The sequence below is a fragment of the Cebus imitator genome, unplaced genomic scaffold (assembly GCF_001604975.1).
Source record: "Cebus imitator isolate Cc_AM_T3 unplaced genomic scaffold, Cebus_imitator-1.0 Scaffold369, whole genome shotgun sequence".
Lineage (NCBI taxonomy): Eukaryota > Metazoa > Chordata > Mammalia > Primates > Cebidae > Cebus > Cebus imitator.
Genome location: NW_016107684.1, coordinates 297,989 through 316,120, shown reverse-complemented (window position 1 = coordinate 316,120; position 18,132 = coordinate 297,989). Strand labels below are relative to the sequence as shown.

Here is an 18,132-nt window from a genome sequence, read left to right as displayed (position 1 = left end):
TCCATGGTCTGGCCAGGAGCTGAGCTGACAGCCCTGTCACTGGCATATCAGCTTCTGATTATTGGCTTTGGAACCTGCTGTGGGCTGGGGTGTCAGTGCCTAGCAGCAGAGCCACTGTGATGTGAGGAGGATTTCAGTGGTACCTTTTCTTTGAATATTGACAAAGTGATGCTGTGGTACAGATAGGCAATGTAGAATGATTGAATCAAGCTAATTAATATTTCCACCACCTCTCATACTTATTTTCCCCCCATTCTAACTGGAAAATGTACCCTTTGGCCAACATCTGCTCATTCTCCCCCTTCTCCAGCCTCTGGCAGCCACCATTCTCTCTGTATCTGTGAGTTTGATGTTTTTAGTTTCCACATATAAATGAGACCATGTGGCATTTGTCTTTCTGTGCCTGGCTTATTTTGCTTAGCTTAATGCCCTCCAGGTTCATTCATGTTGCCACAAATTACATGATATGAGCATTTTTTCATATGTTTGTTGGCCTCATGTGTGTCTTCTCAGGCCCATTCAAAAGTGGGCGAAGGATATGAACAGACGCTTTACTTTCGTTATATTTTAACAGAACAAACTACGGACAGGGCCTTAAAAAGACATTAATGGAGAGATTTTTGGCCACTTGTGATTCTACTCTTGTCAATAACTATTTATGCTTTACCATCCTTCTGGTTATGTTTTGTCTTTGAAAACACAAAAAATTAGTTTATTAGTAGGAAGTATACATGGGCCATCCTGTCGTTTTCCTGTAAAATAATACAAGCTAGTAGCACTGAAACATTTAGTATTCTTCAGGGTTTTTTGTTTTGTTTTCGAAGAGTAGTTCAGTCATAACCCACCATTTCCTCATTTAAAATACGATGCTTAGTTTCCATCTCCGGAATTCAGAAAAGGAATCTTGCGTTTTGAGTTTATAACAATGTCAGAGAGACCATCTTTTCCTGTGATTTTTCAAAATGAGTAGGGATTATTTGCTTCAGCATTTTCTACCTACTCTCTGTAGTCTTTAGAACATGAGTAATTCCAGCTAGCCAGTTTTTGGAGTAGCTGTGAATTTTAACAAAATTCTGTCCAAAATGACTATAATTTCCTTTTGGTATTTTATAATGCACTTTTCTACCATCTTAAAGAGAGTACTTGAATAAAATTTAAACTTACCATTGTCTTCTGTTTTATAATTGATTAAAGCACTTAGCTCCGCTTGAAATGAATATGACTTTTGCCTTTATATGGAGAGACCTTAGCCCTGACAATTTGATATTTTATGGTCTCATACATTTTTTTTCCATTTTTTTTTTGTTTGTTTAAAAACCTTTTGTTGTTGCTTCTTGTGTCTTTCAGAATACCTTTCCTAACAGTCCCTATTTTTAGTTTAATTTTCACTTCTGTTTTGCTAAGGCTGTAAATTGGCAATCATAGGTAATGGAGTTGTAGGAATCAGTACACTAAGGACCTTACAGCTTTCACCATAAGCCCTAACATCAACATCCCATCTTTTTGGTTAGCTCACTGCCTTGTTCTTGACTATATTCCAGAGAGGTCAGAAATTATTGATTGCTATGCAACCTGAATTTTGTCAGATGTAAAAAGGAATTTTTTAAATGAAAATTGAATGTATTTAGATATAGCCACTTTTTATTTTCCAGTTTTTCAAAATTACATGTTTCCCTTAGGGTGAGTCAGATGTCATTTATTTTCAAGATCCATTCAGAATGGTAAATTGGATACAATTGTGAGGTTAATTATTTCAATGTTTGAAGACAGCTCAGTGCTTTTTTTGTCATCTGAGGTTTTGGGCCCTCTGAAAAATTACCAGTTAGCAAGCCCTCTGCTGTGGCATCACAAATGAAATCATTGCCATTGTGCTTGTCATTCTTGCCCTATTTTGTGTCAAATAATATCTGCACCATTCAGGATTAACACTTATCTTAACCTTAATGCAATTTTTCTTTCATTTGCTGTCATTTTCCCAAAAGAAAGAGTTATGAAAATTTAATTTGGGAAGACATACCGTAATACCAATCAAATATTGTCTGTATAACCTATATATCAATTAGATCATTCCTGGTTTTAACACGAGTTGGAATTTTAACCTCTTACATGTTTGAACAATTGTTATTAGAACAATTGTTGTTAGAGAACAGATTTCCTATTGCCAGAACCTTCAGAGAGAGACAGAGAGAAAGAGAGAGAGAGAAAGGAGTATGTGTGTGCATGTGCTTAAAATTTTACTTCAGCGTTTTAAAATATTTCTTGACCATGGGGTATTAATTCTGAGTGGTATTAGGAGCAGTAAAAAGTAAAACCCTGATAGTTTCCTGGATTAGATCTATTAGAGTTGTTTAGATAACACACTTTGAATTACTTCCTCTCAGGAAACATCAAAACTGGAAATGTTAACCAGACACACATACGGAAGCACTTAGACAGAATGCATTGTTTCTTTTGCTATTAAAAAAAAGGAAAGAAATTATGCAAATAAATTACATCTGTAGAAACCTAAGAAGACTGTTTGGCTCAACTGCTAAAGAAAGAGCATTTATTTATGAGATTTTTCATCTGTCACTGACAGTGACCACAAAATCGGTCAGTACGTTAGTTTCATAATTTATTCGGGCTCATTGCTAGCATTAATAATGACTTCAGAGTTGGAAGCATGGGATTACAGATTGTGCTCACATATGTTATGCATTTTTATGTATGACAGTAGGAGTAAGTTACTTAAGAAGTACACACATACACGAAAATGTAGACAAAACTGTTAAATGTGCCCAGATAGTGACATTTAGTGAGGATAACTTTGATCTGTTTAATCTGTATGTGTACTGTCTGATTTGAGTCTCAAAAACGAATGAACATTCTCTTTCAGTTCATTTGTTTACAGTTACTTCACTAGACTTATCATTTCTTAGTTCTGGAAGGTGTATGTTTATAAAGATAAATTAGGAAAAATATAGTAAACATTGATTTAAAGGGATAGAAGCATATTTTTTGTTCCCTGTCTTCATCTTTATTCCTGTCTCCATCTTTATCCCTGTCTCCATCTTTGTTCAAATGGATGACTCGCCAAGTTTTTCACAAAGTTCTAATAAAAACGAAGTATAGCAGTGCAGCTGAGAGTTTTGGAGACTAGACTATTCTAAAATAGTGTATTTTGAATTATTTCCATATGTTCACATCCTTTGGGATATAACTGTAATGATATTTCAGCTCTATTCTGGCATTAAGTTTTATTCTGGGATAACATAGTCAATAAAAACTTGAACAATATTCAGTACAGAGAGAAGGATAATGCTTAGAACTAATAGTTTGGACTTGAACACAATAGTAGATAAAAACTTAGAAATCCATGTGAAAATAGAGTTGTGAAAGGCAATGTGAAACAGAATTAAAAGAAGTAAAATGTTTTGTTAATAAAAGTAATAGTAATGATGGCCTCCACTTATTGAGAGACGACCATATACCAAGCACAGTGGACATTTGTTTACATACATTCCTGCAAAATAGACGGTGGTGTTCCATTTTATAGGTGAGGAACCTAAGACTCAAAAAACTAAAAACATTTTGTCTGAGGCCACTGCACTGTAAAGGCAAGATTCAAACTCAGCTTGTAGTTTAGCTAATAGTATTGTACTTGTCAATTTCCAAAGGCCATAATTATTTTCATCCATCTATACCCAGTATCAGCAAACCTTTACTGTAAAGAAACAGAGAGTACGTATTTTAGAGTTTGCAAGACATGTAGTCACTGTTGCAGCTATTCAGCACTGCCATCATTGAGTGAAAACAGCCATAGACTATGTTTAAATGAATGAGTGTGGCAGTGTCCCAATAAAACTTTATTTACAGAACCAACTGGTGGGCCAGGTTTGGACCATGGGTAGTAGTTTACTGACCTTTGATCTATATTTTTTTAAGTTCTATTAGATGCTGGTTGAAATTAAAAGCCTTAGGGATAAACCAAAAGTTAGAATTGATATTAGATGATTCTTGGTGACCTAAGTCAAGAGAATAAAATAACTGAAACCAGGATCCAGGCAGAGCATCCTATTCCTCTCATCCCAGCCACTTGGGAGGCTGAGGCAGGAGGATCACTTGAGCCCAGAAGTTCAAGTCCAGCTTGAGCAACATAGCAAGACACAGTCTCTTAAAAAGCGCCAAAAACATAAATAAATAAATACAAACTTAAAATTACAGGTTCTATGGGGAAAGAAAGCAAGCCCCATCGATAAATACTATCATTTATAAATGATGTATTAGCTCTAAACAAATAAAAACACTAAACTGTATTCTTCAGAATTGTCAAAGCCTTAAAAACAAGGCAAAGAAACTCACAGATTAGAGGACTAGAGGCAATGTGGCATCCTGGCTTGATCCTGGGATAGAAAAATGATACTCATGGGAAAAAACTGTTGAAATCCAAATAAAACTTGTACTTTATGTAACAGTATTGTACCAAAGTGAATTTCTTAGTTTTGATAAACATGCCATGGTCACGTAAGATGTTAACAGAAGCTAGGTAAAGAGTATACAGGAACTTTCTGTGCTACCTTTGTAAGTTTTCTGCAAATCTGAAATCATTCCAAATAAAAATCTGGCCAGGCACAGTGGCTCAAGCCTGTAATCTCAGCACTTTAGGGGCCAAGGTAGCTGGATCATGAGGTCAGGAGTTTGAAACCAGCCTAGCCAATATGGTGAAACCCCGTCTCTACGAAAAATACAAAACTTAGCTGAGCGTGGTGGCACATGCCTATAGTCCCAGCTGCTCGGGAGGCTAGGGCAGGAGAATTGCTTGAACCCAGGAGGCAGAGGTTGCAGTGAGCTGAGACCACGCCACTGCACTCCAGCTCAGGTGACAGAGTGAGACTTCATCTCAACAAAACAAAATTTATTTAAATTCCTAGGCTTTAATTTAGATGCCTAGCATCTGTGTTAGGACCGGATTAATACTGAAGTACTAAAAGTAAACACACTTAGGTTGAGATCTTGTTAAAAAAAATAATAGCAATACTCATCTGAGTCATCCAAAATGGACTTTAAGCCTTAGCAGCATATATTCCCGTTAAAACCATACTGTGCTGTCATTTCTGTATTTATGATGTCTCCTATGGAGAAATTCACTTCACTATGGAAACAGCAAAGCTGTTTGTTTTTTATAGTTCTAATGTTGATTAACAAATTACTTGTTCCAAAGATTAAAATTATACAGAGATGACCTAGAATAGAAGGTAAGAAATTATTTACAAAGGTTACTCTTCCTAGTTTTCTAAACACATGTTGATGATCACTACTCAGTGTGTAGTATGAATATTGTCAATTGCTTTACCTAGACATTTTTATTAACATGAGAGAAAAAATTCAAGCTTAGGCTTAATATAAGCCTGATACCGAAACCTGATAAACATAACATAACAAAACTGTAGACCAGTCTCATCTGTGACAAAGATACCTACACAAAGATCAGGTACTATCAGAGAATTATACAATATTGTCTTAAGTGTACTATGATCATGTAGAGATTATTTCAAGCATGTAGAATTATTTTAATATTTGGGAATCTATTATATATAATCAGTATATTAGAGAAGTTAAAAATAAACATATGGGCCAGGAGTAGTGGCTCATGCCTGTAATCCCAGCTACTCAGGAGGCTGAGGCAGTAGAATCTCTTGAACTCAGGAAGTAGAGGTTGCAGTGAGCTGAGATCATGCCACTGCACTCCAGCCTAGGTGACAGAGCGATACTCCATCTCAAAAACGAAACAACAGCAAAAATAAACAAATGATCACCTTATTGGATACAGAATCAACATTTGATTAAAATTTTTAAAAATTTTATTTGTAGAAAGTTTTAGAAAACTAGAATTGGGAAGACATTATTTACATGATAAAGAATATCTCAAACGAATTTCTCATATTTTTATATTAAAACACTGACAATAGTCTTATTAAAATCTTAAAACATTAAAGTGCTCACTGTCATCACCACCACTGTTATGAGAGAGAAGGGATGAAAACTGAAAGGATAAAGATAAATTTTTCATCATTTGGGTAAGATATAATCACCTACTAATCTCAAGAGAATTAACTGAAAAAAACTGTTAGAGTAAGACACTGGACATGCAGAATAGTAATAAAACAAATCCAGCAACTGTGACTCAACAGCAGTGTCCAGGAATTGATAATGAAGGCAGAATTAAATACTAACAAGGGAAATAATAGGTCTGAATAAATGATGAGAATTATCATGTGCCTCTTTGGAAATGCTATTACAATGATGTCATTTCTTGCCAAAACACCATGTGTATTTAATGTACTACAATAATTATCATTACAAACCATAGACAAAATGATTCTAAAGTTTATCTGAAAAAGTAAGGCAGATTCTTCAACCTTTTATTTTTAAATTATTTCAGTTCTAAAGAATTGTTGCAAGAATAATAATAAGGACTCCCTAACACTTTAGCCAGATTCACCGACATTTGCCATTTTCGCAAATTTGTTTCCCCCCGACTCCACTCACATATACACATATGCATAATAGAACTTACCTTTTTCTGAATCATGTGAGGGTGAACTGAATGCATTATGCCCCTTACCCCCCTTAATACATCAGTGTATATTTCCTAAGAATAAAGGTATTTTCTTATGTAAATGCAGTATATTCAGGAACAGTAGCAGTGATAATGATACTTTTATTTATAGTCCTGATTCCAAATTGGCCAGATATTCCAAAAGTGTGCTTTATTGCATTTACTTTTCACTTTATTTTATTTTAATCTGGAACAATTATTTAGCCCTTCTTTGTCTTTTCTGGCATTGAAATTTTGTTAAGAATACACACCACAGCTATAAGAAATTTGGTGGTCCTCTGGAAAGATTAGATGCAATTGCTCGAGATGCTGAATTAGTTGATCAAGAGCTATAAGAATACATACCAGGTATTTTATAGAATATTTTTGTTTGGGTTTCTCTGATATTTCCTAATGATGAGATTTCAGTAATAGTTTTGGCTGGAATGGTACATAAGCCAGATCATGAATGTCTCAGGAAATCACATTCAGAAGTAGGGGATGTCAGTATGCCTCTCTTTGGTGATATTAAATTTGCTAACCTGGTCAAGGTATTGTCCAAGGTATATTCTCCACTATAGAGTTATTTTTTTCCCCTTGCAATGAATAATCATTCTGGAGAAAGACACTAAGACCATGCATGTGGCCTTCGTTTTTCTTTTTTTTTTTTTTTTAAAGAGTTGACAATTTTTTTTTTTTTTTTTTTTTTTAAAGAGTTGACAATTTTATTTTCACATTTCCCAATACAAATGAAAACTGCATCTTTTTTGCCCCACCTCTCCCCTCCAAAACTATTCTCTTTGATCAGACAGGGGAGCAAGTCTTCCTTATGCTGTTTAGAAAACCCAGCATCACAGCAGCATGATCTCCTGATGAAGCAGAACAGGTAATATAAAACTGATAGAATGAGGCCTCCCCTCTATCCTTATCTGTCTGGTCGAGTCATTCCAGGCCGAGTGGGCACCATCATGGGATGGGCAGGAGGTCTCATCTTTGGGGGCCCAGGCATCCTTGGCATATGGCCTCCCATGGATGGCCTCATTCCAGGAGCAGGTCCCACTGGCATCATCCCAGAAGGAGGAGAGCCCATCATTGGCATCATGGGGGGACCTCCCATATGGGGTGCTGGCATCATACCAGGGTGAGGAGGACCTGGAAGACTTGGGGGAGGTGGTATCATCGCCCTTGCAGGAGGAGGAGCAGAGAATGGAGTAGGAGGTGTCTTCCCTTGTTGAAATGTAGCCGTTGTTTTGTCTATCAGGCTCTGAGCCTGCTCTTCCATCCATTTCTGATAGTAGTCTTTCACATTCTCTATGTGTTTCCTACCACTGCAGTGTGTCTTTCTCACAGATGGAGAATCTTGGGTAAGGTATGTATTGCAATAGTCACAATAAAACTTGGGCATGTTGCTCCGCAAGCCATTGGCCACTCCGTTCACATGTGGCCTTTTAATCAAACTTCTATAAATTCAGCATCTATTGATAATTCTTATATAAAATGATCTTTCCTATAACAATGAAGTTATAATAGTATAAAGTATAATAGTAATAAATCATTAAGGAAATAATACATTGCAAAATTAGGATTTTACCGTCTTCTATATTTGTCAACTTTCCCCCATGCATTGTTTTTCAACATTGTTCATCTTTTTGTTATCAGCATGGACTTAGGTGTTCCTGTTTTATTCAGTAGCTTATAATTCATTGTGGTCTTCATTTATTGTGATGCTCAAATTGTCCCAGATTTTAGCAGTAGGAGCTCATTCAGGCTGGTTCCTGTGTCTTTTTGGCATGCTCCCATCATCTTAATCTTTTGAGCACCTTACTTTCTGGCACAACAAAATGTTCCAAGTGCAACTTGTACCATTTCTGCCCTACCCCAGGAGTCTGTCATTTCTCTAGGGAGCCCTGGTTCCTTTTAGTGGCAAATTGTTTGGGCAGTTTCTGGTTGCTTGGAAAGGAAAAAGCAAAGAGGGGTGGGTGTGTGTGTGTGTGTGTGTGTCATTGCTGAAAAGTGTGAGTTAATATGGATCCCTCTAATTCCAATCCAAACCCCAAGAAATTCTGTCTTGCCTTTCCTGCTCTTCATTCCATGTTTCTGTCTCTTTCTAAAATGAAAACTTTGTAACTCCCAAGACATCAATATATTTACCCATTCATTCAATCTTATAATGCACATAAATTTGACTCAGAGTTGCTCTACCCATATCCCTATGAAAAACAAATCTACCAAAAGGATCACAATATGTATTGGTCTTTTTTTTTTCCTACTGTCATTATGTGGTCAAAGATAGGGTATTATCCGTTCTTACACTGCTATAAAGAACTGCTCGAGACTGGGTAATTTATAAAGGAAACAGTTCAATTGACTGACAGTTGTGCATGGCTGGGGAGGCCTCCAGAAACTTTAAATCATGGAGAAAGGCACCTCTTCACAGGGCATCAGGAGAGAGAATGAGTACCCAGTGTTGTGGGAAGCCTCTTATAAAACCGTATCTCATGATAACTCACTTACTATCACGAGAACAGCATGGGGAAAACCACCTCCATGATTCACTTATCTTCACCTGTCCCCTCCCTTGACACATGGGGATTATTACAATTCAAGGTGAGATTTGGTTGGGGTCACAGCCAAGCTGCATCAGACAGCATTCCAAAACTACTTGGATTATTTCTCTTTCCCCAGAGTGGTTATTTTATTGATTTGAAATACAGTTGGATTTTGTATTTATTTCCAGTTGCATTCAGTTTTAAAAGAACTTAAATAAATTTACAAGAAAAAAAACCATCAGAAAGTAGGCAGAGGATATGAACAGATACGTTTCAAAAGAAGACATTTATGTGGCCAAAAAACATGAAAAAAAAGCTCATGATCACCGATCATTACAGAAATGTAAATCAAAACCACAATGAGATACCATCTCACGCCAGTTAGAATGGCGATCATTAAAAAGTCAGGAAACAACAGATGCTGGAGAGGATGTGGAGGAATAGGAACGCTTTTACACTGTTGGTGGGAGTATAAATTAGTTCAACCATTGTGGAACACAGTGGCAATTCCTCAAGGATCTAGAACCAGAAATAATATTTTACCCAGCAATCCCAATACTGGGTATATACCCAAAGAATTATAAATCATTCTATTGTAAAGACACATGCACACGTATGTCTTTGCTATTCTTTACAATAGCAAAGACTTAGAACCAACCCAAAATGCCCATCAACGATAGACTGGATAAAGAAAATGTGGCACATATACACCATGGAATAGTATGCAACCATTAGAAAGGATGAGTTCATGTCCTTTGCAGGGACATGGTTGAAACTGGAAACCATCATTCTCAGCAAACTAACATAGGAACAGAAAACCAAACACCGCATTGTTCTTACTGGTAAGTGGGAGTTGAATAATGAGAACACGTGGACACAGAGAGGGGAACATCACACAGTGGGGCCTGTTGGGTGGGGGACTAGGGGAGGGTTAGCATTAGGAGAAATACCTAATGTAGATGACAGGTTGGTGGATGCCACAAACCACCATGGCACATGTATACCTATGTAACAAACATCCATGTTCTGCACATGTATCCCCGAACTTAAAGTATCATTTTTTTAAAATCTTAAAAAATTCTTGTCAACCTAATTTTTAAAATGTGTGGCACATTAGCATACATCCTTGAAATCAAAACTCTGTGGCAAGGTATACTTAGAAAGGTGTCGTTTCCTCCCTTGTCTCTAGCTACAGTAAGTAACCAGTTTCATTGTTTTCTGGTTTTTCTTGTGTTTCTTTTTGTTTTTTATTTTTGGTAACAAAAATAAACAGAAAACATATGCACTATTTTTTTTCTTTCTTCTTAAACAAAAAAAAAAGTATACTGTATAAACTTTTTTTGCACTTTGCTTTTTTTTATTTAACAATATATCCTTGAAAGTCATTTCATATCCATTCCTTGGACTCATTATTCTCATTCTTTTTTGTATAGTACCAGGAAGTGTGTGTCCCATAATTTATTCTGTCAGCCTCCTATATTTGAGCATTTAGATGAGTTCCAATATTTTGCAAAGACAAATAATGCTGCACTGAATAACCTTATACGTGTGTACTTTTGTATTGTTGGAGGAATGTATTCAGGGTAAATTCCTAGATGTAGGATTGCTGGGTGGAGGAATAAATGCATGTCATTTGGCTTGATGCTGCCAATTTCCCCACCACAGGGGTTATATTATGCTGTATTCTCACCAGCTATGGACAAGGATGCCTTTTACCCCATAGCCTTACCAACTGAGTGTGATGTCAAGCTTCTGAATTTTTAATCAATGTGTTAGGTGAGAAATGGTATCTTAGTGTAATTTTAATTGACATTTCTCTTATGAGGAGAGAAGTTGAACATCTTTTCATAGGTTTAAAAACCATTGTGCATCTTATTAGTTAATTGATTTTTCATATATTTTGCCTGTTTTTCTCCAACATTTTTAGTCCTTTTTTTTTTCTTTTTGAGACGGAGTCTCACTCTGTTGCCAGGCTGGAGTGCAGGGTTGCAATCTCAGCTCATTGCAACCTCTACCTTCTGGGTTCAAGCGATTCTTCTGCCTCAGCCTCCCGAGTAGCTGAGACTACAGGTGCATGACACCACGCCCAACTAATTTTTTTTTTTTTTACTTTTAGTAGAAACGGAGTTTCACCATGTTAGCCAGGATGGTCTTGGGTCCTTACTTTTAAAAAGCTGCTTGTATGTTAGAGATACTAGCTCCTTATCTGTGATATGTTTTATAAATATTTTCAGTCTGTCATCAGACTTTTGACTTTATTTCTCTGCCATCCACATACTTTTTGAGTCAAAGTAAACACAAATCAGGGCTTTTGATATGAGATCTGAAAATATAAGGTAAAGACACAGAAATTAAAAACAACATAGTTACAGTGAGAAAATAGACAGAAAGGTAGCTAAGACAAATGGCCTCAAAATAGATGGACATATAGGTACATATTTGAATGTATGTATTTTATGAACTCAGTATATAAAAATTTATATATTTTTAATAATTTATGATATAAAAGTATATAATCTTATACAATAAAAGTGTAACTTTTATTGTATGATTATATACTTTTATATCATAATTATATCATAATTATATACTTTTATATCAAATCAGTTATGAAAGGGATGGCTATTTAGGAAGTGTACTCGATACTCAGTTAACTTACATAAATAAATAAATACCACCTTAAATAATCCACCAGAGTAAATAGAGTTACATTCTGTGTTGCGCTAGTGGTTAGGATTCAGAAAAAAATAAATAGAGCTATAAATAGTACTCATAGCAAAGTACTAAAAGAAAACACTGGAAAGTATACCAGCGTTTCGTAACCTCAGCACCACTGAAATTTTTGCACCGGCTAATTCTTTGCTGTGGGGAGTTGTCCTGGGCATTATAGCATATTGAGCAGCTTCCCTGGCCACTACCCACTAGATGCAAGCAGCAGCTTCCCCAGTCATGGCAATCAAAACTGTCTCCAAACATTTCGAGAATATCCTCTAGAAGATACAGTCACTCCTGGTTCAGAATCATGAATCTATATTATCTCAGCTAGAAGCATAGCACGCAAGAATGAAATCACAAAGCAAAATTTTGAAAATATTGACTACTTTTTTAAGAAACAACTTTAATAGTTAAGCTATAAAATTGTAATTCAAACAACAAATGGAAAAATACATAGTATAAATGACATTACATTTTCATTACATAAAAAGCAATCAGTAAGAGATCTAAATAATCAGATAAATACGGAAAAATGAATATACCAATAAATATATTTAAAATTAATAAAAGAATAAATTCAGTATGCATGCTTTACCTCTCATACTGGTAAACATGAAATAAACTTTAGTGTGAGTATAGGGAGACATAATTTCATAAAGTGGTAAAAGTGTAAATAAGTATAATGTTGAGGAAAGCACAATGGGCAGTGCATATTAGACCTTTCAAATATATGCATATTAGTCAGGTGTGGTGGCTCACACCTGTAGTCTCAGCTACTTGGGAGGCTGTGGGAGGCTTCCTTAAGCCTGGGAGGTCAAGGCTGCAGTGAGCTGTCATCAAGCCACTGTACTCCAGCATGGGCAGCAGACCAAGATCCTGTCTTAAAAAACAAAACAAAAATACATGAATAGTTTTTGTCCCTGCAGTTTTTCTGGTACTTTATCCTAAGGGAATAATTGAGCTGTAAAAAGCTCTTTGCAGTGCTATTTATAATTGCTATACAATGGGAAAGCCCATCTATATTTTTATCTAACAGGAAGGAACTAGTCAAATAAATTAATGCACATTCATACAAAATGGAATACATTAGGTTAGTATTACTATTGATGAAGTATCCCCAGTGAAATGGATAGATTATAGTTAGAAACTCAGGTAACAGAATTGTGTATATCTGTATCTATATGTATCTCTGAGATAGATAGATCAAGTCCATTTCCTTTTTCTATTTATATTAAATTTTACAGATAAAAGTTTTTCATTTCTATATTTCTGTTTTCTAATATTTCTTCCAATTAACATAAATAATGGGTGTATAATTTTTTAAAATGGAGAAATACCACATTTTTAAGTTCTTTGTTTCAATTTCAAATTTTAAAAATTTAAATAAACAAGGAATTTTCTACATTGTGTTCATGAAAACATTATTTATAACCAAAAAAGAAAAAATGACAATACCCCTGTTAATATCCATATGATAGACTACTCTGCATATATAGAGAGAAAAGAGAGGTTTATAAAATTCTAAACTAATAATCATCTTGAACAAAAAGTAGTTATTGTTAACCACATAATAAATGAAGTGCCTAAATTTAGTATTAAAGAAAAGCATAGCATTTTCCTCTGTGTGTGTATTTGTGTCTTTTTTTTTTTTTTTTTTTTTTTTTTTTTTTTTTTTTTTGTTTTTTTTTTTTTTTTTTTTTTTTTTTTTTTTTTTTTTTTTTTTTTTTTTTTTTTTTTTTTTTTGAGATGGGAGTCTCACTCTTGTCACCCAGGCTGAAGTACAATGGCGTAATCTTAGCTCACTGCAACCTCTGCCTTGCGGTTCAAGCGATTCTTCTGCCTCTGCTTCCTGAGTAGCTGGGATTACAGGTGCCCGCCACCACATTCAGCTAATTTTTCTATTTTTAGTAGAGATGGAGTTTCACCATGTTGGCCAGGCTAGTCTCAAACTCCTGACCTCAGGTGTTCTGCCCACCTCAGCCTCCCAAAGTGCTGGGATTACAGGTGCGAGACACCGTGCCTGGCTTGTGTGTGTCTTAATAGGAAGTTCTTCTTTGCGTGAATAGATCAAAGGAAATGAACCTAAAATATGACTTATTATATTGTAGGTTGCTTCAGGTGAATGCAATGAAGACACTGAAGTTTACAACATCACCCTGTGTACTGGGGATGAACTCACTCTAATGGGGCAAGCAGAAATCCTTTATGCAAAGACATTCAAGGAAAAGTCACGACTCAATACAATCTTCAAAAAGATTGGGAAGCTCAATTCCATCAGCAAGCTGGGAAAAGGCAAAATGCCGTGCCTCATTTGCATGAATCACAGGACCAATGAAAGCATTAGCCTTCCATTCCAGTGCAAGGGCAGATTTAGCACCCGGAGTCCCCTGGAACTTCAGATGCAAGAGGGCGAACACACCATTCGCAACATTGTGGAAAAGACCAGGCTTCCTGTGAATGTGACTGTGCCAAGCCCCCCGCCGAGAAACCCGTACGACCTCCACTTCATCCGTGAAGGGCACCGCTACAAGTTTGTGAACATCCAGACCAAGACGGTGGTGGTTTGCTGTGTGCTGCGGAACAACAAGATCCTCCCCATGCACTTTCCTTTGCACTTGACTCTCCCCAAGTTCAGCCTCCCAGAACACCTGGTGAAGGGAGAGGGATGGCCCGAAACCCTGGTCCATCACTGGCTAGGTATCTGCCAAGAACAGTTCGACATCGATGAGTATTCACGGGCTGTCCGTGATGTGAAAACCGACTGGAATGAGGACTGCAAGAGCCCCAAGAAGGGCCGGTGCTCTGGCCACAACCACGTGCCCAATTCCCTCAGCTACGCCCGCGATGAGCTCACACAGTCCTTCCACCGACTCTCGGTCTGTGTGTATGGTAACAATCTCCATGGCAACAGCGAGGTGAACCTTCATGGTTGCAGGGACCTGGGAGGAGATTGGGCCCCCTTTGCTCATGACATCCTGCCGTATCAGGACTCTGGTGATAGTGGGAGCGACTACCTTTTTCCGGAAGCTAGTGAAGAATCAGCAGGTGTCCCAGGAAAGTCAGAACTTCCCTACGAAGAGCTGTGGCTGGAGGAAGGCAAGCCCAGCCATCAGCCTCTCACTCGCTCCCTGAGCGAGAAGAGCAGATGTGATCAGTTTAGAGGTTCTGTCCGATCCAAATGTGCAACTTCACCTCTTCCCATCCCTGGGACTCTGGGAGCAGCAATGAAGTCTTCAGATACTGCCCTACCTCCACCTCCAGTGCCTCCCAAATCTGAAGCCGTAAGTCATTTCTGTTTTTGAGTGTGGTGTCAGTTTTTCTGTCTCTCTGCTCAGTCATCCACTAATTTATTTTCTTAAAGGAAAAAACCCCAACCTAAGATTATCAGAGTGAGCAAATTTGTTTAGTTTGGAGTGAGATATATGTGTTAGCTTGATTATTTTTGACCAGTTAGGAGTTAGAGTTTTACTCTATGTCTGATGAGAGTTTTAAACAAGACTTTTGCTGCTGCCTGGAGAATGGATTATAGGGAGGAGACAGTGGAAGGTGGGAGGCTGGGAAGAGGTGACTGCAGTAACGTAGATGTGAGGTGGTGAGGCCTTAAACCATGGCAGCTCGTAGTGTCTGGCAGAGAGAGATGGCTGCTTCAGACTGTGTTTCACAGGCAAACTCAACAATATTACTTGTGAATCGGATGTCGGGCATGAAGGAATGAGAGAAATCAAAGAAAACTCCTAGATTTTTAGCCTGAGCAGCAGAATGGATATTAGCGTCATTTACTAATACCCATTCTGGGGATATTAGTAAATGACGCTAATATCCATTCATGAAGAAGACTGAAGGAGTAGTAAATTTATTTGGTGGTAAGAGGGGAAGTAGAGGAAAATCAAGAGGCATCAGCCTCATTTATAACTCTCTTCTATATCCCTGAAGTTACATTGAGATCAAAGCATAGTGGATGTGCTAATGTACACACACACACACACACACACACCCCAGAACCAGGTGCCAGGATAGTTCTGTTTAACACCTTCAACATAACTCATTCAGAGCTTTATTTTAATGTAAAACTAAAATTTCGGTATAGTTCTGTACAGAACAAGAGAAAGGGCCCTCGATTTTGACCATGTTCTTCAATTGACAGCCACCCTGAACCTTTGCCACTCATTTTTTATCACTGAAATTTCATTATCCCTGAGGGAAAAAGGATTAGAGGTATTGAGTGTAATTCTATTCATTTATTTGACAATATCTATTACAGTGACTTCCTTTTTTCTATCTCTAGAAGAATCCTTTTTTAAAAAATTGTATGAATCCCAATATATAGAAGAGTTCAAATGAAAACCTACCTAACCGAAGCACAGATTGTGGGGAAGGCGTCTTCCCCAGGTCCTTGTCCACTTTCTGCCCCTCTTTGGAACCAGGTCACATCTTTGGACCCCCAGGGCTGTGCAGAACCTGGTTTTCAAAAACAGTGGAATTACTGGGCTAGATGCTAGAAACACAGTCATCAAGAAAACCTGGACTCCAGGTCCTCGTACTTCTCAGTTTTACAGGGAAGGTAACAGATGAAAAGAAATGACTGTTATACAAGTTAAAAGGTAATAAACAATAAGAAACTGAGAGAGAGAGAATATGTGGAGAATTCAGAGCAGACAGAGAAACTTCTATTGGGGGATGAATGAGAGGAGCCTTCATGGAGATTATGACATTTTAAATGCATTTAGAAAATGTACATGAATTGGAAGAATAGAGAGATGAGAAAGAAGGACATTCCGTACAGAACAGCATGAGCAACAGCTGGAAGCTGGGACAGCTTTAACACCTAAGAGGGAAAACAAGGAGTTCTGTTGGGCAGTTGAATAGGACTGGATAGGGTACAGGAAGGGTAGTGGTGGCTGAAAGGCTGGCACCAGGGCATGGACAGCCCTAAGTGTCAGGCAGCAGTTTGTGCCAACTCCATGCTTAGCTGTCCATAAAGAGCCTTCATTGCTGCAAAGCTTTCCTGAGAGAGGATCCACCTCTGGCCCTTTGTTGCAGGGCATCAAAGTTCCCCAGCAGCTACAGGTCCGGACTTGCACCTGCTCCTTACAGGATCCTCTGGGGACCATCAGGCATAAGCCCGGAGATTGCTGTATGCACTAAAGATTGTAGACTATTTGGGGAACTTAATGGTGGAGTCGGGGTCCTTGGCCCTTGTGTTTATGTCTGCAGTTCCCTAAGAATGTTCATCAAAAGCCAGGTAAAAAGTAAGGGGGCACCCCTCCAAACAAGTACTCCTGAAACCTGGAGATGTCTTAACTCAGCTATGTATTTCATATTACTTGAAGGTTGGGACTCTGATCTTCAATAGAAACATGACTGCATGAGCTTTTCCTATTGAACTTGGGTCCTACCTGGCACACAGTGGCACACAGTTGGCACAACATAAGTCAGTCTTATGTTGGTTGACTGACTTACGGACTCATCCGAGATGGTCACACCCAGAGTCATTTATGTAACCAAGTCTAGAGATGAGACACTAGTGTCACTTGTTTTTTCTGTGGCTAATGAAAGATGAGTAAGAACATAAATATTAAGAGGTCTAACTTTGACACTGGCACTAAAACAAAAATGCTAAATTTGAAACTAAAAGCAAATCTCACCGAAGGAAAAAAAAAATTGACCTCCAGTCTAAGCTGTAATTTCTTACGACGTAGGAGAATCTTTTCAGAGTCTGTCCAGTGTTGGTAGAATGCTATGCACATAAAGACTTTTATAAACACCTGAAACCATTTAATTTTGTTTTTTAAAAAAATTTGGGCATTTCAAATGAAGTCATATTTTTTATTGGTTCTGTGACCATGAAATGAATTTTCCATTTTTAGGATGTGTGTGGGATCCAGAGATCATCATAGTTGTTAGATGTGGCTTCAGCTTGTAATTTTCAAAAGGGAACTTTAATGGGGCATAAATTCAAGTGCTCCCACTGAATTAAGTAAAAGTTCTTTGGAGAGTTCTGGTGGAATGAGTCCTGGGAGGGAGATGTGCCATGTGTCCAGCCAACTATCCTACCCAGTAATTAAAGATGTTGGCTTCACCTAAAAGTTCACTAGATATTAGCTGGGAAGGTGACAATTCTCACCAGGTCCTTAGGAATAGAAGATGCCAGGGCAATGGAAAGGAGTCAGAGAAAGGGTGTCTTTTCTAGAAAGGGAAGCAAAGTTGGCAATTGGTGGATGCACTGTTTAGCCCCATTGCACAACCCAACCAACTCACCTTCTAGAGAGTCCATGGCTGCATTGCGGTGCA

At 37.6% G+C, this 18,132-nt stretch overlaps 2 protein-coding genes across 3 annotated transcripts in view; one reads left to right on the top strand and one right to left on the bottom strand.

The window, feature by feature from the left end:
* Positions 1 to 18,132, top strand: part of GAREM1 (GRB2 associated regulator of MAPK1 subtype 1) — a 194,584-nt gene that overhangs the window by 160,684 nt on the left and 15,768 nt on the right. For both annotated transcript variants that reach the window (XM_017507133.2, XM_017507132.2), the window contains exon 4: positions 13,950 to 15,122. In XM_017507133.2, the coding sequence (XP_017362622.1) occupies positions 13,950 to 15,122 (1,173 nt within the window). The remainder of the gene's footprint in view (positions 1 to 13,949; positions 15,123 to 18,132) is intronic.
* On the bottom strand, positions 7,275 to 8,006 carry LOC108288240 (U1 small nuclear ribonucleoprotein C-like). The gene has a single exon (XM_037730928.1). It carries the CDS (start codon positions 7,980 to 7,982, stop codon positions 7,503 to 7,505), a length of 480 nt encoding a protein of 159 aa, XP_037586856.1. The 5' UTR covers positions 7,983 to 8,006; the 3' UTR covers positions 7,275 to 7,502.